General features: G+C 38.5%; 1 protein-coding gene across 1 annotated transcript in view; it reads left to right on the forward strand.

Annotated features, from left to right (window-relative positions):
- CAMK4 (calcium/calmodulin dependent protein kinase IV) overlaps nt 1–24,733 on the forward strand; it is a 196,622-nt gene that overhangs the window by 138,949 nt on the left and 32,940 nt on the right. Inside the window, exons 7-8 of the mRNA XM_053911372.2 lie at nt 20,431–20,521; nt 22,607–22,681. Of these exons, the coding sequence (XP_053767347.1) occupies nt 20,431–20,521; nt 22,607–22,681 (166 nt within the window). The remainder of the gene's footprint in view (nt 1–20,430; nt 20,522–22,606; nt 22,682–24,733) is intronic.

The raw sequence follows: 24,733 nt of genomic DNA on the forward strand, positions 1-24,733 counted from the left end.
ATGGGAAGACACAGAGGAACCTTAAATGCATATTGCTAAGTGAAAGAAACTAATCCAGAAATGTCACATACTGTGTCATTCCAACTGTCTTACATTCTGGAAAAGGCAAAAGTATGGAGACAATAAAGAAAAAGAGCAGTGCATGCCAGAGATTGGGGTGGGGCAGGAGGAATGAATAAATGCAACATAGTAGATGTTTAGGGCAGTGAAATATTCTATATGATACCATAATGGTGGACATACGCCATTATACATTTTCCCAAACCTGTAGAACACACACCACCAAGAGCGAACTGGAGTGTACCCTGTGGCCTTTGGGTGCTCATGATGTGCTGACCGAGGTTCATCAGTTGTAACACAGGCACCGCTCTGGTCGGCGATGTTGATGATGGGGAGACTATGCGTGTAGGAGGGGCAGGGAGTCTATGGGAACTCTCTACACCCTCCCCTCAGTTTTGCTGTGAACCTAAACCTATTCTAAAAAAATTAAATCTTTTTAAAAAGGACTCTGAGTTTTCTTTTAAAAACTCAGGCCGAGTCTGGCCCTCCACCTTGTTTCTACCTGGCGGCAGCGCTGAGCTCTCACTTAACTGCTAAGGAGCAGTCACGCTCATACAGTCCTAAATCACACTCGGCCCTTTGAAGGCAACCGCGAGGCTGATGCGGCCCCTGGTGAAAATGAGTTTGACACCCCTGCTTTAAGAGAGCAATCTAATCTTTTCTGTTCTGACTTTATATAGTATATATTGTTAATCTCATATGATTCACCATATTTGATATTCAGTTATTGATGTGTAAGGCCAGATTGAAGCCAAATATCCACCTACAATGCCCTTGTTTCCAGATTGAGATTTTTCTCATTTTAGGGACACAAGAGGGTATTAGTTGAGGGCTACAGTGTAATTTTCAATATGCCAAATGTTTTGTGACAGTCACATATGTGCCTTTGGGAATGAATGGTGCAGTAGTTAATGGAAATCCCAACCTTATTTAATTTGGCTTACATTTGTCACTTTAGTGTGGTAACCTGGTCTCTCTCGCTATTGATAATGCTCTGGCTGGCAGCAAAAGAATACAGGCATTCTATGGGCCATGGGTTATATGTGTCTGATTAAGAAGAAGAAAATGGGCTAGTTAATTATTACTTACTAAATGCTGTGTTATAAACACACTTTTTCTGACTATGGCATCTACCACATGAATATTAACAAAAGGGATCCTTGGGGGTAAAAATTGTAACTGTTATATAACCTGTTAAAATTATCCCAAGTCAAGCCAGGCAAAACCATTCCTTCTGCATCCCAGAAAGCAGGGTACTGTAGCTCAAGGGAATGCAGCAAAAGCTCTGTTCTTTTCCTTTAACAAGAGAAGAGGCAGAATTAACAGGTGACTCCAAATTCTCTTGCTGGTGTTTCTCTTATATTATATTCCCTTTTTCTCAAAAGAGGCATCTCCAATATCAGCTTTTCTTCCTGTATGGAAGAGGCCTGGTAATGATATAATTACTGTCCAGAATGGTTTAAGGATTATTACAGGATTTTCTTTCACTCTTAACATCAAACCTTGGAAAATAACTTGCTGAGCAACTAAGAATTAAAACCTGAGTTTGCTCAGATATTGTGCAAAGTTTAGTGGCTACGATGTGCTGTCTCTGATTTCTATAAATTTCTCATTCTCCCCCAGTCTGGAGGTTGAGAGCACGTACTCCAGTCCGCACTATGTGGGTCCAAATCCCACAGCTGCTACTAACTCTATGAACTTGAGCACATTGTTTCACTGGTTGTTCCTTTGTGGTAAAATGGAGATAATAGAATTATATGTACTAATGTAATACTGAATATATAGAATTAATATAATACATATGGGATAAAATAGGATTAATATATTTTGTAAATCACTTAGAACCATGCCTGTCACATAGTAAGTGCTGTACAAATTATTAAATAAAAATATTTAAATAGGAGTTCTGGCCATTGCGCTCTTATGTTAGCGGCCTTTCCTTTAGAGCCATTTGACTTTGGGGTTCCTACTCTCACTAATCTGTCAAAGTCTGGGCTGGTTCTAGGATCCTCCAGCGAGGGCTTGGAAAGTTTTTGTCTGTAAAGCATTTGATTATCTGTATTTATTATAATACTCTAATATAGATGCTTGGTATTTTTTAAACTACATAAAAATTGAGGCCTAAACTTAAGGCTTAGATGTAACTAACATATCAAAGCCTTCCAAGTTTTAATAAAGTTATATTTTATTATCTTTAAATGAAATGCCACAGAACATAATAGATCACTTGATCATTTTTATCTGTAGGGATCAAGAAATTTTATGATCGTCATAGAACAGTGATTTTCAACATTTTTCATGTTATTGCCGCAAACTAATTACTAAAATTCTTCAGCACACCAAAGAGTATATTATAATTTTTGCTGATGTGAGAAAAAATAAGTATAATTTTGATTGATTTTCCAAAAAAATAGTGATTACCTACCTTTTTTGTTCCAAAGTGACTTTTTAAAAATCAGGTGCCTATACTTGCATATAAGGATTTCTGGTGCCAAGAATTAATCAGACAGACACAACCTTATTGTGCGACATGACCAGTAAGATGCAGCTCTATTATATGACCTGGGGACCTATGGCTCACGGCAGGGGGGCGTTCACACCGAAGGGCCGTTGCTGCGCTGGCTGTTGTCATTGTGTTACCTGACAGTCTGAGGGGAAAGCGTTCAGTGCCCCTGCCCAAACAGCCAGGCGTTGCATGTTCTAGAGTTTCTTGCAGTGCACCGGGTGAAAATCACTGTCACACAGTGTACAGGGTCTCTGAACACCCAACGTATTTAGACAAAGTTTATTTATTTTACGGTTTTTTGAAGCATCGCTCAAGTATTTCAATTACTAAATGAATTATCGCTACTGGTATCTGAAACTTAGTAACCTTCAATATAATGTGTCATATAAATTCTTTAAACAGATTGCTTTAGTGATACATTTGTATAATACTTATACCTTTTATATATTTAGAATTTTTTAATTTGGTAAGTTTTCATTTTGCTTTAAGAAATCTTAAAAGATTTATTTCATAAATTATATAAATGTTATATAAATAGTAGAATATAATCAATGAGTACTTCACCTTTACTCAGGACAAAATATAGCCTATAAAGTTAAAATATTGATTCATCTATTTTATAGATTTAAGAATTATCAAGAGGATTATCTCCAAGCCACGTACTATGAACCGACTTACTTAATATGATTTTTATCCTTTATATTCCTACTTTGGGCCCAAGTCACATCTGGCACTACCCTCAAACACTCCCATGGGTCCACAAAAAAGGAAGAAATTCTTTCTAACAAAGGATCAGGCTGAAATGATTTTTTCTTCACTATAGGAAACCTCAGAAACTTATAAACAAATACAGCTGAAACTTTGATCAATATTGAATCAGGTGTAGTCTATGGCCATACCACCCTGAATGCATCCAATCTCACCCGCGTTGTGTATAGAGTTTGATCAATATTGGACTGAGTTTAGGGTTTCTGCAACCGTCATTCATTCTTTCTTTAACAGCTTTAACTGCATTTACTGGTACACCAGTAGGAGTAATAGGTTCAAAATGGTCTGAAATACTGAGGATAATTCCAATTTTAGGTGTTGAGTAAAATATTATTTAGAAAACATTTAAAATTTCTGAAGTAATATTTGCAATGTCTATTTCTGGTCAATATAGAGTAAAAGGAAACTAACTTACACTTTTCCTTGAAACCAACAAAAACGAGACAAAAAGTATGAAGCATGGTTTTTAGACATTGGACATCAGGCAGCCCAGGACAGTGATCCCTGACAAATGGAGTGCAGACAACAGAAGCCCTACAATTGCCTGAGGAGATTTTCAAGGCTGCCATATAGGAAGGGAGAAACCAAGAAGAGACCAGCAGTCTCCCCGAAATGTGAAGGCAGAATAGAAAGTCAGAGGCCAAGGAGGCCAGAGTTCATGGAGCAGCGGACCAGAGAGGAAGAGCTGTGCTGAGCAAGATCTCTGGAGACCGCGAATGCCCTACCCCTCCTATCCCCCACCTGTGGTCTTCAGCTGACTGCTGGCCAGAACACGCATGTGCCAGAGGGAAACATGCATGAAAGGCCAAGGAAAGAACCACAGATTAGAGGTAACAATGCTTGCAGTTCATACATAGTTTGTTTCCAATAGACAAAGTGGACAAACTAATAAAGTTTAAACACAAATCTCAAAAGGATTAAACTATTTTCAAGTAGTGTCACCTAACTGCATCAGAATAAAGCTAAAGAAGATCACAGATACATCTGTATTTGTCCAGCACTCAACAGGATAAAATCGTAGTCTATTACCCAGTCACAAATGATGAGAAATGAATGGGAAAGCACATCCAGAGTGAGACTGGAGGAAAGCAGTAAAAAAACCAATCAATAGAAACTGATTTAGGAATGACACAAATGAAATAAATAATATAGAGAGATATTGAAACTGTTGTTATGAATGTATCCCATATATTCAAGAAAGGAAAGATTGAAAATGTTAAATAGATTCATGGAGATATATAAAAAAGATTGAAATCAAATATCTAGAGATGAAAACTACAATATCTGAGAGGAAAAAATATACTGAATGGAATTAACACCAGATTAGACATTTCAGAAATTTTTTAAAAAGTGAACTTGAAGACATGGCATTAAAAGAAAAAATGATACAAGGTGAAAGATAAAAAAAAAGACTAAAAACAAAATTCAGAGAATGTCAATAAGCTATTGTTATAAAAATATATATTTATACTTCTATACTACATGTCTGTAAAATTGGAATCATTGAAAATGATGGGGGATTATATTATATTTGAAGAAATAATATGCACAATTTCTCAAATTTGATGAGACTTACTAAGCCACACAGTCAAGAATCTTAACAAATCTTAAATACAAGGAACATGAAGAAAATGATATCAAGATACATCAAATTCAATCTTCTTAACTAAAGATAAATAAAATAACATACAAACAGTCAGAGGGAAAAGACATGGTATCAGAAGAACAAAGATAAGGATTATCTTAAATTTTTCAGCAAAAATAAAGCAAAAAACAGTGGGATAACATCAGCAAAGTATTGTAAAGAGAAAAAAATGGAGCCAGCTGTTATTCTAAACTCAGTGAAAAAGACTTTCAAAAGTGAAGGCAAAATAAAGCCTGTTAGTCATACACAACGTAATAGAATTCATCACTAGCAGACCTACAATATTAAAGTAAATTTGGTTTTGTACAGCAGAATGGAACTGATCAATTTATATTGTATTTCACTTCCAAGCCCATAGTCCAAGGACAACTATTGATATTGCCTTAAACAAAGAGCAGGATGAGTTGAGTTCACTAAGTTTCTTGAACACAAAGCCACACAAGGTTGCGAACTTGGATGGACGTAGGAATCCTGTTCTAATACAAAGATCTTAGGAGCTGGCTCCTGTCCTTGCTCAGGTAGTTTCACCGTTTTATTCACTTGGTTATCTCGACTCCATAATGTCTGGAGTCTTTGCTGGAGCTTGATGACTGGAGGCAGGAGTCACTTAGAGGTGTCTTCACTCACATGCCTGGCAGTTGATGATGTCTGTTACATGGGACTTCAGCAGAGGCTGTCAATGGGAACAACTAGACTTAGCTCTTCCATGTTGCCCAATTTGCTGACAGCATCACGGCCTTAGGACAGTCAGGTGTTTCACATGGCAGCTAAGGAGCAGAAGAATGAGTGCTAGCAGACGAGGTGGAAGCTGCACTGACCAATGATCTAACCTCAGAAGTCACACACTGTCACTTTCACTGCATTCTATTGCTTACCAACAAGTGACAGACCAGATTCAAGGAGAGGAGAATTAGAATCCATCTCTTGATGGGGACTGGCAAGATTCTCTGGAAGAGCATTTGGAATGAGTAATATTGTTGCAAGAATCATTAGAAAATACAGTGTGGCATGTGAGAGATTATTATTACCCAGCAACCAAGTAGGAATGGTGTGGCATGCCAGAGGAGTAGTAGGAAAAGCCATGTGGCTAGTGCATGGGAAGAACTGTCCCAGGATGTTGCATAGCCAGAAATTAGGGACACATTTTGAAGAACTTTTAATATTTATACTGAGGTGATTAGATTTTAATTATTAGGCCACGAAGAGCCCTTAAAGGTGAATTGTTTTTGTTTACAAACTAGGGGATTGACATGAGTTAATCTGTGTTTTAGAAGGATGACCTAAGTGTGGGGATGTATGGAGATGGCTAGGAGACAATTGGTAATTGTGCCCGTAGAGGATATGAAGCACTATACCGAGCAGTCACCACGTAAATTAATACCGTAGATACGAGGTGTATTTTGGAGGTGGATTATGACTGGCCAAGCCTAGTGAGAGAAGGGGAGGCATCAAAGATAACTCTGAAGTAATGAGAATGTCTAACAGGCCCCAGAGCTTGGCTGCTTTGCCCAGTGTGGATTTCTCCAGCTTTGGGATGCTCCACAGCCGCAGATCCCACAACCAGGCAGTCCTAGCCATGCACACCAGTCTGGTCACAGGAGATAGTCACCTACTGCTTTTCTCCTGTCTTCTGTTGACAATTCTGAAGGCATCTGGGAGTTCAAAAGCAAAGACAAAAGTAATGGCAGGTCTCCAAAGCAGATACAACCCAAAAGTAGAATGTTCTCTATGAAGTTCTTACTTAAATCCATGTATATGAGCTCTAAATGTTCTGAGGAGTAGAGAAGAGGTAATTCATGTGGTTTCATTTTTCTTCCCAGTAGGAGAACTGTAGTCAGAATACTGCTTTCTCTTTTTAATGACTGGTTCTTCGTTGTCCTGCTAGATTTTTAAAGAGATTCAAACTTCCTCCTACTAACTCCTGGGACATTATCAATTAACCACACACAGCCCATCGAACACAGCATAGCTGTAATTAAACTAAATTACTGTGCAGTAGCTTTCATTACACAATGACACAGTTTTTGTTAGGACCATAGAGAGAGTTTAATTACATGTCTAGACATCCCTGAATTCAGAGCATCAGTATTATCTTTGTTCAAAACAGACTTTGAGCTTTGGGTGATTGCATATTTTTGAAAGACCAAATGGTAAGATATGTTTGGGTTGTTTTTTTTTTTTAATTCCACATTTTATTTTAATGCATACTTGATTTAAGAACCATTTATACATCTGTGGATATAAATGTTTTCCAAGAAAAATATACAAATTTTCCTTCTGTCATATTTTATATACTTTTCACTTGTATCAAAAAACTTTATTACATCCCAAATATCTACTCTTGTTATTAAAATATAAAGTATCAACTGTAGTGTGAAACACAGTCATCTCTCTTAGTGTTTCTTCCACCTTCTTCATCCTTACGGAGAAATTGGTCCCTTTGGCTGAGGGTGAAGTGCTTTCTACATTCACCCTCAGTCCTGCCCACTCAGCTTCTCTGCACAGAACAGAGTTCAGCCTACCTGTAGACTGTGGACTCTGCTGGACCAGAGCATGCAGATTCAGAAGCTCCCTTTGATTTTCTTGTACTCCAACCTTATTTCTTCTTTCTCATTATAAAAATGTTTTCTTGTTTTTTTCTCTATAACTGCAGATAATTTTTGGACCTTATTTCAAACTATGCATTATCTCCTGTATACAGCCACCATTTGATTGGTCAAAACTTTAAAAAAATTTTTTAAAAATCTTTATTGTAAATTTTTTCCATTAGCATTTAGTTCTCTTACACGCCCTCCCTGCTGCAATCACCACAGTGTTGTCCATGTCCTTGAGTCTTTTTTCCTTTGTGCTCAATCCCTCCACCCCCTAAGTTCCCCCCACCACTAGCAGTCATCCCGCCCTCTATGAGTCTGTCCCCATTCTCCTTGTTAGTTCAGTTTGTTCATCATATTCCACAGATGAGTGAAATTATGTGGTATTTGTCTTTCTCTGACTGGCTAATTTATTTTGCATAGTGTTCTCTGGGTCCATCCATACTGTCACAAAGAGTAAAAATTTCTTCTTTTCATGGCTGAGTAGTATTTCATTGTGTAAATGCCCCACAGTTGTTTCCACTCATCTATTGATGGGCACTTGGGCTGCTTCCATATCTTGGTGATTGCAAATAATGCTGCAATGAATGTAGGAGTGCTTATGTTCTTTAAAATTAGTGTTTTGGGTTCCTTCAGATATATTCCCAGAAGTGGGATCACTGGGTCATAAAGCAGTTCCATTTATAATATTTTCAGGTAACTCCATACTGCTTTCCACAGTGGCTGTACCAATTTGCATTCTCCTCAACAGTGAAAAGGATTCCCCTTTCTCCACATGCACACCAGCACTTGTTGTTTGTTGATTTATTGATGATGGCCATTATGACAGGTGTGAGATGGTATTGCATTGTGGTTTTAATTTGCATTTCTCTGATGATTACTGACATTGAGCATTTTTTTTCATATGTCTATTGGCCATCTGTATGTCCTCTTTAGAGAAGTGTCTATTGAATCCTTTATGCATTTTTTAATTGGGTTGTTTGTTTTTTTGGTGTTGTTTTGTAAGTTCTTTCTAAATTTTGGGTATTAACCTGTTATCAGATGTATTGGCGAATATTTTCTTCTGGCCTGTGGGTTGTCTTTTTATTTTGTTAATGATTTCCTTTGCTGTACAAAAACTTTTTAGTTTATTTTAATAGTTTAATAGTTTAATTTGTTTATTTTTCTTTTGTTTCCCTTGCCTGGGGAGATATATCTGATAAAATATTGCTACAAGCAATGTCTGAGATTTGGCTGACTATGTATTCTTCTAGGATTTTTATAGTTCTGGATCTAACATTTAAATCTTTGATCCATTTTGAATTCATTCTTGTGTGTGGTATAAAAAGGTGGTCTAGTTTCAATTTTCTGCACATATCTGTCCAATTTTTTCCCAACACCATTTTTTGAATAAACTATCTTTACCCATTTTATTTGCTTGCTTCCTCTGTTGAATATTAATTGGCTATAAAAGTGTGGGTTTATTTCTGGGCTCTCTGTTCTGTTCCATTGATCTGTGTATCTATTTTACGACAGTATCATGCTGTTTTGATTGCTATAGCCTTATAGTATAATTCGATATTGGGTAGCATGATTCCTCCAATTAAGTTCTTCTATCTCAGGATCACTGTTGTTGTAGGGGATTTTTGTGGTTCCATATAAATTTTTCAAATATTTGTCCATTTCTGTGAAATATATTATTGGAATTTTGATAGGAATTGCTTTGAATCTATAGATTGCTTTGGGTAGTATGGGTATTTTAATGATGTTAATTCTTCTTATCCATGAACACATTATGTGCTTCCACTTATTTGTATCTTCTTCAATTTCTTTCTTCAGTGTCTTATAATTTTCTATTTACAGGTCTTTTGTATCCTTGGTTAGATTTATTCCTAGGTATTTTATTCTTTTTGAAGCAATTGTGAATGGGATTGTTTTCTTAATTTCTCTTTCTGTTAGTTCTTTATTGGCATATAAAAATGCAACTGATTTCTGGATATTAATTTCTGGATATTAATATTAATCCTGCTACTTTGCTGAATTCACTTATCAATTCTACTAGTTTCTTGGTGGAATCTTTGGGGTTCTCTATGTACAGTATCATGTCATCTGCAAATAAAGACAGTGTTACTTCTTCCTTTCCAGTTTGGATGCCTTTTATTTTTTCTTCTTGTCTGATTGCTGTGACTAGGACTTCCAGTACTGCATTGAATAAGAGGGTGAAAGCGGACATCCCTGTCTTGTTCCCGATCTTAAGGGAAGCTTATAGTTTTTGCCCATTGTGGATAATGCTTGCAGTGGGTTTCTCATATGAGGCCTTTATTATATTTAGGTATGTTCCCTCTGTTCCTATGTTGTTGAGGGTTTTTATCATAAATAGGTGCTGGGTGTTATCAAATGCTTTTACTGCATCTATTGATATGTTCATGTGGTTTTTATCCTTCTTTTTGTTTATGTGGTGAATCATATTTATTGTTTGTAAATGTTGTACCAACCTTGCATTCTCAGAATAAATCTCACTTGATCATGGTGTATGATCTTTCTGATGCATTGTTGTATTTGGTTTGCCGATACCTTGTTGAGGATTTTAGCACATATGTTCATCAGGGATATTGGCCTATAATTTTCTTTCTTTGTGGTTCTTTATCTGGTTTGGGAATTAGGATAATGCTGGCTTCATAAAATCAGCTTGGGAGCCTTCCTTCCTCTTGAGTGTTTATGAAATAGTTTGAGAAGGAGACATATTAGTTCTTCTTGGAATGTTTGGTAAAATTCACCTGTGAGGCCGTCTGGTCCAGGGCTTTTGTTTGTTGGTAGTTTTTTGATTATTGTTTCAATCTCATTCAGTGTAATCTGTCTATTCAGATTCTCTGATTCTTCCTGATTTAGTTTTGAAAAATGGTGTATTTCTAGGAATTTATCCATTTCATCCAGGTTGTTCAATTTGTTGGCATATAGTTGTTCATAATATTTTCTTAAAATCCCTTGTATTTTTTTGGTATGTGTTAGTTGTTACTTCTCTTTCATTTCTGATTTTATTTATTTGGGTCCTTTCTCTTTTTTTCTTGATGAGTCTGGTTAAAGGTTTGTCCATTTGTTTATCTTTTCAAGGAACCAGCTCTTGGATCCATTGATCTTTTCTATCATTTTTTGGAATTTATTTTTCTATCATATTTTAGAATCTTGTTGCTGCTGTTTTTATTATTTCTTTCTTCTACTCACTTTGGGCTTTGTTCTTCTTTTTCAATTTTGTTTAAGAGTAAAGTTAGATTGTTTTCTGAGTTTTTCTTGTTTTTTGAGATAGGCCTCTAATGCTGTGAATTTCCCTCTTAGGACTGCTTTCCCAGTGTCCCACAGATTATGCATTGTTGTGTCTTCATTTTCATTTGTTTCCAGGTATCTTTTGATTTCTTCCTTGATCTCATTGTTGACCCATTCATTGTTTAATAACATGTTATTTATCTTCCGTGTCTCTGCATGATTTTCAGTGTTCTTCTTGTGGTTGATTTCTAGTTTCATATCTTTGTGGAGAGAAGATACTTGATATGATTTCAATCTTCTTAAATTTATTGAGACTTGTTGTCTGTGGTAACATGTGGTCTATTTTAAAAATGTTCCATGTGTACTTAAAAAGTATGTATATTCTTCTGCTGCTTTGGGGTGAAATACTCTGAAGATATCAATGAAATCCATTTGATCTAGTACATCATTTAGGGCTGCTACCTCCTAGTTGATTTTCTGTCTGGAAGATCTATCCACTGAAGTCAATGGGGTGTTAAAATCCCTAACTCTGACTGTATTTCTGTCGCTCTCTCCCTTTATGTCCATCAAGATTTGCCTCACATATTTAGGTGCTCCTACATTGGGTGTGTAAATGTTTACTGGGGTTATATCCTCTTGTTGGATTGTTCCCTTTATCATTATGTAGTGTCCTATTTTGTCTGTTACCATAGCCTTGGTTTCAAAGTCTGTTTTGTCAGATGTAAGTACTACTATGCCAGCTTTTCTTTCTTTTCAGTTTGCGTGAAATATCTTTTTCCATCCCTTTACTTTTACTCTGTGTGTACCTTTCAATCTGAGATGGGTCTCTTGGAGGCAGCATATATATATGGGTTTTGTTTTCTTATCCATTCAGCTACCCTATGTCTTTTTGTCAGAACATTTAACCCATTTTTATTTAAGGTGATTATTGATAGATACATATTTGGTGCCATTTTATTGTTAGATTATTTTCCTTTTTTTCTTTTCTTTTTCTTCTCCTTCTTTAAGCAAGCCCTTTAACATTTATTGCAATACAGGTTTGGTGTTAACAAACTCCTTTAGCTTTTTCTTCACTGGGAAGCTCCTCATTTCTCCTTTGATTTTAAATATAGCCTTGCTGAGTAAAGTAGCCTTGCTTGTAGGTCATTGCTTGTCATCACCTTGAATATTTCATGCCACTCCCTTCTGGTCTGCAATGTTTCTGTTGAATAATCTGATGACGGTCTGATTGGTGCTCCCTTGTAAGTAACTGCCTGCTTTTCTCTTGCAACTTTTAGGATTCTCTCCTTGTCTTTAAGACTTGTCATTTTAATTATGAGGTGTCTTGGTATAGGCCTCTTTGGGTCCAACTTGTTTGGGACTTTCTTAGCTTTCTGGACTTATGTGTCTTTTCCTTCACCAGATTAGAGAAGTTTTCTGTCATTATTTTCTTGATCCCTTGCTCACTCTTTTCTCCTTCTAGTGTTCCCATGATGCAGATCTTGTTATGCTTCATGTTATCCAAATGTTTCTTAAGCTCTCCTCACTTTTAAAATTTTCTTCTTTTTTATATTATATTTTATTAATAATGCTATTACAGGTGTCCTAATTTTTCTCCCTTTGCCCTCCTCCACCCAGTACCCACCCCGTTCCACAGACAATTCCACCACCATTTTTTCTTTTTCATGGGTCATGTGTATAAGTTCTTTGGCTACTCTATTTTCTTTATGGAACTTTACACCCCCAGAGCTATTCTCTAACTACCTATTTATAGTTTTTAATCCCATGACTTCTTCACCAATTCCCTAAAACCCCTCTCCCATCTGGCAACCATAAAAATGCTCTCTGTATCCTTGATTCATTCTCTGTCCTTGTTTGCTTCGTTTATTTTTTAGAGTCAATTGTTAATAGATATGTATTTTTTGCCATTTTGTTTTTCATAGTTTTGATCTTCTTTCTCTTCTTAAATAAGTCCCTTTGATATCAAATATAATAAAGGTTTGGTGATGATGAACTCCAACATTTTTCTTGTCTGGGAAGCTCTTTATATGCCTTTCAATTCTAAATGATAGCTTCGCTGGGTAGAGCCATCTTGGCTGTAGGTCCCTGCTTTTCATGACTTTGAATATTTTTTGCCAATACTTTAGAGGCTGTAAGCTTTCTTTTGAGAAATCTGCTGACAGTCTTATGGGAACTCTCCTTTATGTAAGTAACTTCTTTTCTCTTGCTGCTTTTTACAGTCTCTCTTTATCTTTAACCTTTGTCATTTTAATTATGATGTATCTTGGAGTGGACCTCTTTGCATCCATCTCGTGTGGGACTCTCTGTGCTTTCTGGGCTTGCATGTCTTTTTCCCTCACCAAATTAGAGTAGTTTTTTTTCATTATTTTCTCAAATAGATTTCCAATTTCTCACTCCTTCTCTTCTTCTAACATTTCTAACATCCTTATGATGTGAATGTTAGACTGCTTGAAATTGTCCAGAGGTTGCTTATACTATTCTCATTTCTTTGGATTCTTTTGTTCTTCCTATTGTTCTGATTTCTTTTTTTGTTTGTTTTTTGCTCCTTTATTTTCCATATCATTGTTTGATTCTCAGCCTCATCCACTCTACTATTACTTCCCTGTAAATTGTTCTTTATTTCAATTAGTGTGTCCTTCATTTCTTACTGGAACTTTCTTATGCTGCTGAGGTCCTCATTAAGTCCCTTGAGCACCCTCATAAACAGTGTTTTGAACTCTGCATCTGATAGAATGCTTATCTCCATTTCATTTAGCTCTTTTTCTGGAGTTTTGATCTCTTCATTTGTTTGGGTCATGTTACTTTGTCTCCTTATTTGAGCAGCCTCCCTATGTTTATTTCTATGTATTAGGTAGAGATGCTTTGACTCCATGTCTTGGTAGTGTGGCCTAATGTAGTAGGTGTCCTGTAGGGTCCAGAGGCATCGCCACCCCCTTCACCCAAGCTGGGTACTCAAAGTGCACCCTTCCTGTGGGCTGAGTACACCTTCCTCTTGTAGTTGAGTCTTGGTTGCTATTGACAGATCGATGGGAGGGATTTATTCAGACCAGTCAGCTGCATGGACTGACTTTTTACCACTAACCACCAACCTCCACCCTCCATGGAGGATCAGCTGTGCAGAGGCCAGATAGTCAGCTCCAGCATGGCCTTTTGCCTTCCACTCTGTGTGCTAGCCCTGGTTTTCCCAGGTGTTGGAGACCAAGCCAGCCCCCACATGTGTTTTGTCCAGGGCCACTCTGCCTGAGATGTCTGAGCAATCTGAGATGGCTGCTACTAGTGCTGGGATTGGAGATTCCCAAGTGAAGCTAAGCTATGAATCTAGGCTGGCTACTGCTAGTGTATCCTGGGACTCACTGAGGCCATCTGTTACTTGTTTGATAGGATTTAGGAAGTTGTGAAGCATGAGCCCTGACCAGCCATTCATATGGAAAAGCAGCTGGGATGTGCCTATAGTTGGGTGGGGCTGAGTCTCAGCAGATCTCCAGCATTGGTCAAACAGTTTTAGCCAGGTTGATGGAGTCTCAATTATGGCATCAGATTGCCTACTTTTATGGAGGTGGGGGGTAGTTTAGAAAAGGGATAATGGCCTCTGATCACCTTATTTCAGACATTTCAGTCCTTCCCTTTATGCCCCTGGTGACTTTCAAGCTGCTACCCTTGTCCTGGAGCTCAGAGGGGGTGAGTCTGAGTAGGTGAGCCTGTGTGTGGGTTCTTTAAGAGGAACTGCTTGGGACTCCAGAAGTTTCTTCTACCAACTCAGTCCCCACTGGTTTTTGCAGCCAGAAGATGGGGGGACTTATCCTCCTGGCACTGGAACCGTGGGCTGGGGTGCATGGTGTGGGGCTGGGACTCTTTTGTCCCAAGATATCCCTCCAGAATTTTTATCCACCACACGTGGGTGAGGGACCATCCCCATTCTGCATCTGTGCCCCACCAACCAGTCTGGTTGGATGTGGTTTCTTTAATTCCATAGTTGTCGTCAGACTTCCATTCAACTCAATTTCTGACAGTTCTGAGTAATGGTTGTTCTATATTTTAGTTGTAATTTTGATGTGGTTGTATGAAGAGGTGAATCATGTCTGCCTACCCCACCATTTTGACCAGAAGTCTTAATTCTTTTTTCTTTTTGCTGCTCTGCCTGAGTGTGTGTTTTTTTACCTTGTCTTCCAAATCACTCATTGGATCCTCAGCTTCATCTAACCTACTCTATTCTTTCCAGTGTATTATTCATTTCAGATACTGCATTCTTTACTTCTGACTGGTCCTTTTTTAAGATTTCTATGTCTTATTTCATGCATCGAGTATCTTTATAATCATTACTCTATACTCTCTATCTGATAAATTGCTTGCCTTCATTTCATCTAGTTCTTCTTCCGGAGAATTCTCTTGTTCTTTTTTGGGGGATCTGTTTCTTTGTCTTCCCATTTTGGCTGCTTCTTTGTATTTTCCATCGAAGTTGTTGAGTTAAAGAGCAGTTAAAATGATCAGTTGTTATACTAATCAAACTGTAATCAACAGCTGGCTTAAGCTCCACAGGGTGGGGCAGAATAATTCCTGTGGGCAGGCTATTGCTTCCCTTTAGGCTGATGCCATTTGGAGAAGAGTGCTCTGCCTGAGAAAGATAGCTTCCACAGTATGGGGGATAACTCAGCACAGGGATCCCGGTGGCTGTTCCTTCAGTTCTCTCCCCAGAGCCACCAACCCCAGAATCTCCTCAAGCATCTCTAATCTACTCTGCCCTCCCTCTGCCAGAGTCCATTGGCTGCAAACAAAATTTTTGTTTTGGCCCTTTAAGAGGCTCTCTGCTTCTTTAGCCATCTCTCCTTGGCAGACAGAAACCCTGCTGCTTTTCACAGTTGAATATTATCTGGGTTCCTTTCTGGCTCTGGTACTGTAGGCTGGGAAGCCCAGCTTGGGGTTTAGACCCCACACTTCCCAGGAGGAATCCCTCCAGCCACTGAAATATCCCTTCAGGACTTAAGCTGCCACCTGTGGGAGCCAAGCCAGCCCTCTTACGTCTCTTCTGCACTCCCTATGGTCTTGTTGTGGTGAAGTGGTTTCTTTTCTTTCTGGCTATAAGGCTTCTCTCCAGCTAGTGTTCAGTTGGTTATTCAGGATGATTTCTCTATAATTTAGTTGTAATCCAGATGGATCCTGAGAGGAGTTTAGTGTAGCTTCCACTTACTCCTCTGCCATCTTGGATTGCATCCTTAAATACATATATTTTGGAAAGAAAAATACCCAACTCTGCTGGCTACCAGTCACTAGACACCAGGATTTTGCCCAGTCAAAATGAATTAATAGATAAACAAGGAAAGTGCCAGGAATAAAAATCCACTCACTTCCCCTTCATTTCCTGATAAGCAGCTTTGTGGAAACAGAAGGACAGAAGGAAAGCTGTGGCAGCCGAACTTGGCATTCCAGAGTCTAGTCATCATTTTCCTAGGTGTTGAGACAAAGTTGGGGCAGCAGGGATGCCAATTACTGGCAAGACTGTAGTGCAGCAGGAACTCTTCTTCCTTGCTGGTGGGAATTCAAAATGCTCGGTCAAAACTTCATAGCTCCAGACCTGAAATCTCATCTTTCCTCGTATCTGAACACACATATTGGATGGAAGGGAATGAACTTATCACATGCTTCTTCTCTCTAATCATTCTCAACAGCCCCCTGGAAAGTTGCCTCACATTATACACTTGCTCTCATCTTATATACAAATACATTGTATATACTGATTCATTGGTTCATTACATGTACATTACTTCAGGTTTTTTATATTTTGTATTCCCTCAGCATCAGACATATCTGTTTAAATCAAGGCACATTTCTTTTTTCATTAGTATTTTTATATAATGCCCAGTTTTAAATAACTATTCACTTAATAATGGCTACTGAAAGCAACGGTAAGTGTTTCACTGAAGTCTTGGTTGGATGAATGTTTTATGCATGGACTTGCATCTAAGAAAAATGGTACAGGTAAGTGACATTTTCCACCAGTGCTACATACACCATTCTTGGAAACATGTACTTCATGGAGTTTTCTGACATGCACACATATAAGTAGATAGGAAAATAAGTTTCCAACCTGTTAAAACTATCCACATTCTCTTATTCTGACTTTGTACACCAGGACACTTGTACCAAAACCAGGAACAAGAACTGGAGTCTGTTCTTCATGACCTCTCCCCCAGAACTGCTCTAGTGTGACACCTCAGGTCTCCCCACCCAGTGGCTCTCATATTACTCTCTCTTAGCACCCTGCTCACTTTCCCCATGATATTGTCACTCCAATAAGCATTTTTCTGCAGAGCTTTGCTTTATCCAGACACTTCTAGGCCACACCCAAACGTAAGCAGGAGTGCACACCTGGGAACCTTACTGCAGGGGTGGCAGCAGGCCCAGTCACCTTCAGGCTCACCACTGGCGTCCGGCAAGGCACCTTCATTTGCTCACAGAGGCCTTTTGGCTTGTGCACTGCTCACTACTGTGCCATTGCAGCTGGCTGAATCCCGCTCAGCTCTATTTTATTACACGGGCAAGTCCAGTTTACAAATGTTTCAGACATGAAGGAACTGAAGAGAAAACTAACATGAATTTTCAACTGTCATTACCCAAATTCCCCTGAGGCATATGCTGTATTGGATATTCATATAACTTCAAAGGCTGTGAAGAAATTAGTTCAGCCATAACTATCAACTTAATGCTACTACAAGAGAACAAAAACTGATTATGTAATTATTCAAAATATGATTTAGAAGATGAAACTTTTGCCTTATCTTCATTTAAAATGGTCTTACTGGGTTTGGGCTTTTCTCAAAATGATGCTATGGATCTAATTCATCTAACTAATACTCAGCGAAGTGACTAAGTATTATTAAACAATAAGTATGGTTTGTTTCATAAGCACACAGATGCTGAACCTTATTATAGCTAAATGTACCAAAATGATGTTGCTTTAAAACTTAGTGCTACAATGTAAGGACACGAATTTTAACTTCTATTACAAATTAATAATTGCAAATGAATAAAAATGCAGATTATACCAATAGGAATTCCAGTTTCTCAATGGGAAAATTGAGTTATTTCTTAATCATTCAAAAGTAGTTTTTGAGCGTATACTTAATGCCAGGTACTAGGGATCTGGGAAACAAGAGAAAAATTTCTTTGTCCTAGTGGAGTTTTCAGTCTAGTGAGGGAGACATCCTGACCGTGAAGCTTGCAAAGACACAGGCATGCTGTAAAGAAAAATAAGAGGAATCAATGAAAGCACATAAGAGTGGGCACGTGTGGTAGTTTGGAAGGACAGGTACAGCCTCCCTGAGAAACTGCCATTATACTTGTGTCCTGAGGATGAGGAGGGCTGGCCAGGTGAAAAAGGGTGAGAAAGCATTCCAATAAGAAAGGGCAGCTGGAGAAGGAGGCTGGTTTGAGAAAGAAGTTAGGGCTTTTGAGGAACTCAAAGAAAATCAGTATGAGTAGAGCAGAGCAATAAAGGGGAAAGTGGCAGAATATGAGACTGGAGGGGCTGGCAGAGGCCAGATGACAAAGGCCTTGAAAGCTCGAATGAAGTACTGGGAAAGCACTGAACAGCCTCCCAAGGAGGAGAAATGGCCTGGTCCCCCGTGCTGCTGTGTGGGCACACTGGAAATGGAAGGAGTAGTGGAGGGACTGCTGAGCTGATCCAGCTAGATCTCGTGAATGACATGGTGAGAGGCAGGGTGGTTCAGGAGACATTCTGGAATCAGACGCGACAGCACTCTGTTGAGAATTGGATGGAGGCAGTGGGAAGGAGGAGAGAACCAATTTCTGACTTAAACACGAGTTGACTAAGACACCACATTTTGAGGTGGGAAAAACTGAAAGGACCAGGCTGGGAGAAGGTCAAGGGTTCGGGTTTGGACACGGAGAACTGAAGGTCCGTGTGAGACAGCCATCTGGAAATGAGGCACGGGCAGGTGGATAAATTGTCCTGGAGCTTGGGGAACAGACTCGAACTAGAACATTTTTTTTAGGATACTATATTGGAATAGTCTTTATATTCTCGAACTGCTAGCAATGTAATCACATGGTTTGTTTAGTTAATTTGAGACCAAACATAGTTACCAACTAAATATGTTTATTCATATTCAGAGCACATCATTGGTAGCAGATGGATGGTACTCAGGATAAGCAAATATGAAATGCCTGCCAGTTGTATAAAATTTATTTTTAAAATGCATCATTCAAGTAATAATATATAAATTTTATAGTTACATTTTATATAAGAAAAAAATAAAATTAATCACAATGCCACCACACAATTTTTTCACATACATGTACGTTGGGGGAGCTATAAAAAGTAGGGGAAGGGATAGGAGTAGACAAACAGTCAGGGAGAGTTTCCCGCAAAAGAGAAGGCTCGCGGTCTAGCCACAATAAGAATTTAATGGAAGAAGCAGAGTCGGAAAAAACATTGTATTTATGTACTTAACAATTTTTTACTGAGCATCTACTGAGTGCCAGGGACTGTTTTCAATTCCAAAGCGAGAATCAGAGACTGCAGAGTGTTTTGTCTGGCCTGCACAGGGTTTAAAACTTCATCACCATTTGAAATGTGGAATATTTTACAAAAATATATGAATTTCTATCTTGCCTTAAAAAGTCAGAAGAGCTAGCAACATGGGGCCTGAATTCCTGCCTGACAACAAGCGTCTGAACCTGGGTCACCTCGGCCTCTTCAGGGGTTGTGCTCTCTCCAGGGACAGATGCAGTCCCTAGGACTCCCCAGTGTCTCCCTCTTATTTTACACTCTTCCTGCTTCCCTCATTCTTTTATGGTACCTTCCTGCCCCTGGAGAGTTTGCGATGCCTGCTGGTGATACAAAATCAAATGCCTTATGGCTGCTGCCACTCATGCCAAAAGCAAAGGAAAGCAGGGAGTGGTGTGACTAGGTCTGCCCTTTTAAAAAAAATGACTCTGGTGACTGTGTGGAGCATGGGCTAAGGGAAATGGTCAAGTTAGCTAGTCATCGGAGTAATTACGAGGGGTACATGGATGTGGCCTGGCTGAAGGCAAGAGCAGTGGGAGGGGTGGGAGTTGGGCGGCGGGTGGATACCTGAGGCTGTGTCCGAGGAGAGAGGCCTGCACATGGTCATGGGTTGGATGTGTTCTCTATATTAATTACTCACGTCTAAGTGTCTGTTTCAACAGTAATCTCGAGTCTTTGCCATGGCTGTGAGCTTATAAGATGACACATGCAATTATGCTTTTCAGATAATAAACCAGACAAATTTCAAGACACAACACCTTGACCCTCTTATAATAATAATTAGCCAATTTGAGCTGATATGCATAAAGAGAACTGCAGCTAATATTCTCTGAGGGGCAAATATTTTATTTCTGGCAATTGGTTCTATATAATTTAGATTGCATTTCACTTTTAGGTAATTATAGATCAGTTATTACAGATTGATGTATAGTTTAAAACATCTTTTCTTTATGGTATTTATTTTTAAATTATAATATGTGTGTTATTGAATCACATAACGTAGTAAAGATTATTATAATTCTGCAAATGGTAAATATAAGTGTTGAAACCATGAATGTGACTACATGAATGTTACCTCATTATATTCCCTGTTTAGTACCTACATGAAAATGGGATTGTCCATCGTGACCTCAAACCCGAGAATCTTCTCTATGCAACTCCAGCCCCAGATGCACCACTCAAAATCGGTGAGGCCTTTGACCCCTTTGCCCAGAGCAGGAGAAATTTACTCTATAGAATTTTAAAATGTGGCTCCATCCAATTTCCCCTCCATTTAATTTCCTCGAATATTTGCTGTCTGTAAAGGAATAATGCACAGTTTGGAAGTCTGGAGTATTAATCTGGAATTAGTGCCTAAAGTTAGTGTCACATTGCTGGACATACAAAGGCATAACAGCTCTTGAAAACAGCAGGAATTTCAAGAGGTGTCCTCGTATTTTGTCAATATGTTTATATAGAAGAAAATCACAGATAACATAACACTTCTCTTTTTGATTATTAACTTTTATTGCACAAGTTAGGTGGAGCTTAATTTTAGATAATCAAGAACTTTGACACAAAATATTTAGTACCTACCAGTGAATTAGGCTCTGAGTCACCTGTTTACATGAACAGAGACAAACTGAGATCCGTGCCCCCTGAAGGGTGCTCCACGGAATGCTCGTTCCTCGGCGGAGTGAACAGGGCGAATAATTCCCTTTTGGGGAAGGTGCAAGCACTTTGTGGAGGTGCTAATTGGTCAAATAAGTTGGAAAATGCCAACATAAACAAGATTTTTATTTTTCCAGGATTTCCCCCAAACCTGAAAAATGCTCATGTGCACACTGACATCTAATATAGTGGGCTGTGAGGCTTTTCCCAAAAACCTTGTTTTTTCCCCCAATAGGCATTTTGAAGAACTGCAGTGATGAACTTTGGGAAATTCTGATTCTACCCAAAGAGATTTTTCAGTTAGCATTTTAGGAAAAAAAGTATATTAAGTATTACTTTCCACTCGCCTTCCAGGGCAAATCTTCATTTGCAAAAGCAAACAAAAAAAGAATAAAAGTAAAATTTAGTTTAGATGAATTCTCCTTAGTAGAATCTGTTCTGTCTGGCCTGTACAGGGTTTGAAAATTTTTTAATTAACTCCTCCAAAGGACCTCGCTCTCTTGGTGCTCTCCTTTCTAGTGCAAATCCGATGGGTTCACTGCATTCATGAGTGTTAACACCTTTGAAAATTAAGTTACACAGATCGCACAGGAGGGCTCAAACAACATAATGTGCTCTGTGAATGCGAGACCCTGCAGGAAAAGAGCCGAAGGCCTGCTGGGCAGCCCACGTGTTCTCATAATCGCTCCTGAAAAGCAGCAGACAGCGGGAGGCTCCCATCTCCTTTGACATCACTTTCAAAGATTTTATCCTTAACGATATTTCTTTAAATGGATGGATAGATACTAATTTAGGCAGGAGAGCCTTGCTTTCTGAAGGACTTCCTGCTGCTTTCTCTGATAAGGATCAGCACCTCCACGGAAAATGGGTTTGTCTTTGAAGTCTAAAATGGCATCCATCCTGCACCTGCCTCTCTTGAAGAACAGCCTTAAAAGGTTTCCCGGTGCTTCCTGAGTGCGGCAGATGTAGCCCAGCAAACAGACCCCATAATGATAGCAACTTCTGATAATGTTTTATCTAGGTAATATTCTGAGGAATAAATAAAAAGGGATTTTTACCAAAAAATAAAAGATAAAGTCATATTCTTCATAGGAGAGTGAATTCTTACCTGTCAAATACACCAATGAATGACATTATTTGAAGTAGAATAAACCTTTTGATGTTTCTGTTCATTTCTTTGACATTCATGAAAGTCTAATTGTTTATTTTGATTTATTCTAATAGATTGAAATTTCTGAATTATATCACTAATTCTATATTGTCCTTTAGAGTTAGTTTCATAAATCTCAGAATTAATATTTAACAAAATATATTTATTCCAACTATTACTTCAAGAAGAAATAGCTTATTTGCCAAAAGCTGGAAATTATAGAGAAAAATATAAAATGTTTTTAGGTATCATATTTTTCTCTAACTTAAAGGAAGACTTAAATTATTATTATTACTTTTTTTAGTTTTCTCTCCCTGGTGACCGGTCCCCGTCTACATCCATCCCATCATGAAATGCAAAAACAAAAAGTAAATAAGTTAGGTTCATTTTAAATAAGAGAAGTGTTCTGCCATCTGATAACACTTGAGAAAAAAAAAAACTTGCCTTCTGAATTGTTTTCTTGTGTTGCTAGCTGATTTTGGACTCTCCAAAATTGTGGAACATCAAGTGCTCATGAAGACGGTGTGCGGGACGCCAGGGTACTGCGGTACGCTCTTTAGTACTGATGTTTTACTTTCACTGTTATTGAAATCTATTTTCACAGTTCTGAATTGTTAAACTCCTAATATCTCTATTTCAAATGCTTACAATTTGATGTGAGTCCCCACAAGGAAGCGTATATAAATGGTACTCCCACCACCCTTGTTCTTCATGAGGGGTTCTCTGAGGTCGGTTTTAGGGTACCCCTGTTAGAACAGCATGGGTGGAGGGAGGCCCAGGGAGGAAGGACTGGGTGCTTTGCATCTGCCCTTTGGGCAGTAGCTACTCTTGGACCCACTCAGGAGTGGAAAGACCATCACCGGGGAAGAAGACAGCAAAAGAGCTTTGTTTGTGTTTGGAATTAAAGCCATGGGCTCTTTGTCACATCCCTTATTTAAGAGGGAGGAGGGTGTGTGTCATTGATTCAGATGGTATATAGGACAACATATGTACCATGTATGAGGTAGTCCGTAGTGTTCATTGATGGCACTGGCCTAGCCTCATTAACCTAAGGGCTCCAGGTGGGGTTTCCCCACAGAGTCCCCCAGTCTCTGAAGATGGACAGAGCCACAGTGGTCACACGCTCTCGCCCAGACTCCCAGGACGGTCTGAAGGCACCCGTGTACAGTACACAATCGGGAGACAGAACACAGCTGTTAATCCGTGCCAGATGAAACTCACACTTCTTTTTGTTGATGGCTAAATTAATGTGGCAACAACCTAAAGGTTGCAAAAGTTATCAAAATTTTCTAAAGATTTTGTGACTAATGTATATGTCACAAATCAATTAAAATCCTAACCTGGAAAAGAGACAAGGGTATAAATTATCAGTCACAAGGTTAGCCATGATTTTCTTTTAGGGTCATCATCTTTTTACACAGAGCTTCCTCACTCACTCATCTCTTCAGCAAACTCCCCTGCTGTGTACTCAAGCCTGTGCTTGGCACCAGGGAGACGCATTTTCAGCTCCCAGCAGCACCCGAGTGGCTCACAGTCTGCAGGGGAACAGACATGTAAACCAAAAAGTATCGCACCTTAAGAAATGCTGTGTTATGTGCATGGAGAAGGAAAAGGGTGGCATTTGGAGTTACCTGGAGTTACGGTTACTAAGGGAACATGGAGTTACCTTAGTCCTCCATGTCATCAGAAATAGACACATAAAAGCTACATAACTAACTCATTTTAGCAACTTCTGAATTCACAGAAATCAGACTGGAGAAGGGCAGTATGACATCCACCCAAACCAGTGTATTATTAAATCCACAGAATTTAAATGCTAGAAGAAACTTTAAAATTTATTTCCTAACACTCATTTTACTAGGGTACAATGAGTATGATTTCCCCAAGATTCCACATCTAGTACATAGTGGGTCAGAGATGAGAGTCCACATGTCCAAGGGCCTATGAACAGAACTGTGGAGTTTCCTCTTTTAAAAAAGAAGCAATATAGATAAATCAGTATAGTTTTCCCTTATAGAAAATATTTATCAGTTATTGCTTTTAGCTTAAAATATTTTCTATTTTAATTTTTTAAATCTCAAAATTATTACTAGGTTATTGTAAGACATAAAAATCCAAATATCCGTAACAATATTAGTAGCCTCATGCATTATATCTCCCCTACCTTCATGTTTTCATGTTCACCTAAACTTTTTGTAATTTTGTTATTGACTAGTTAGGTTTCCTGATAAATCTAAAATATTATTTCCTTGCTTCTCAATTATTCATACATTCAATAATTACACAGAATTAAATGTACTTATATTTCTATTAGATCTTTGCATTGAGCCAAATATTCTTGTTCTGGACCTTAAGCTCTTTGAGGACAAGGGTTGCTTATCATAAGGAATAAATTCAGAAAAATCAAAATAACTATGGCTTAAACAAGAAAGAAGTTGATTTTTCTCATGTTAGAAGTCTAGAGAAGGGCAGTCCTGGTGGATTCCACAGCTATGGCTTAGCAGGTGTCATGCTTCCTAGTGCCAGGGATCTAGGCTTTTTTTGGTCTTGCTCTACCATTTCTTAGTGTGTTTCCTCATGGTCCAAAATGGCTGCTTGA

This window comes from Desmodus rotundus, chromosome 1, assembly GCF_022682495.2.
Source record: "Desmodus rotundus isolate HL8 chromosome 1, HLdesRot8A.1, whole genome shotgun sequence".
Classification (NCBI taxonomy): Eukaryota; Metazoa; Chordata; class Mammalia; order Chiroptera; family Phyllostomidae; genus Desmodus; species Desmodus rotundus.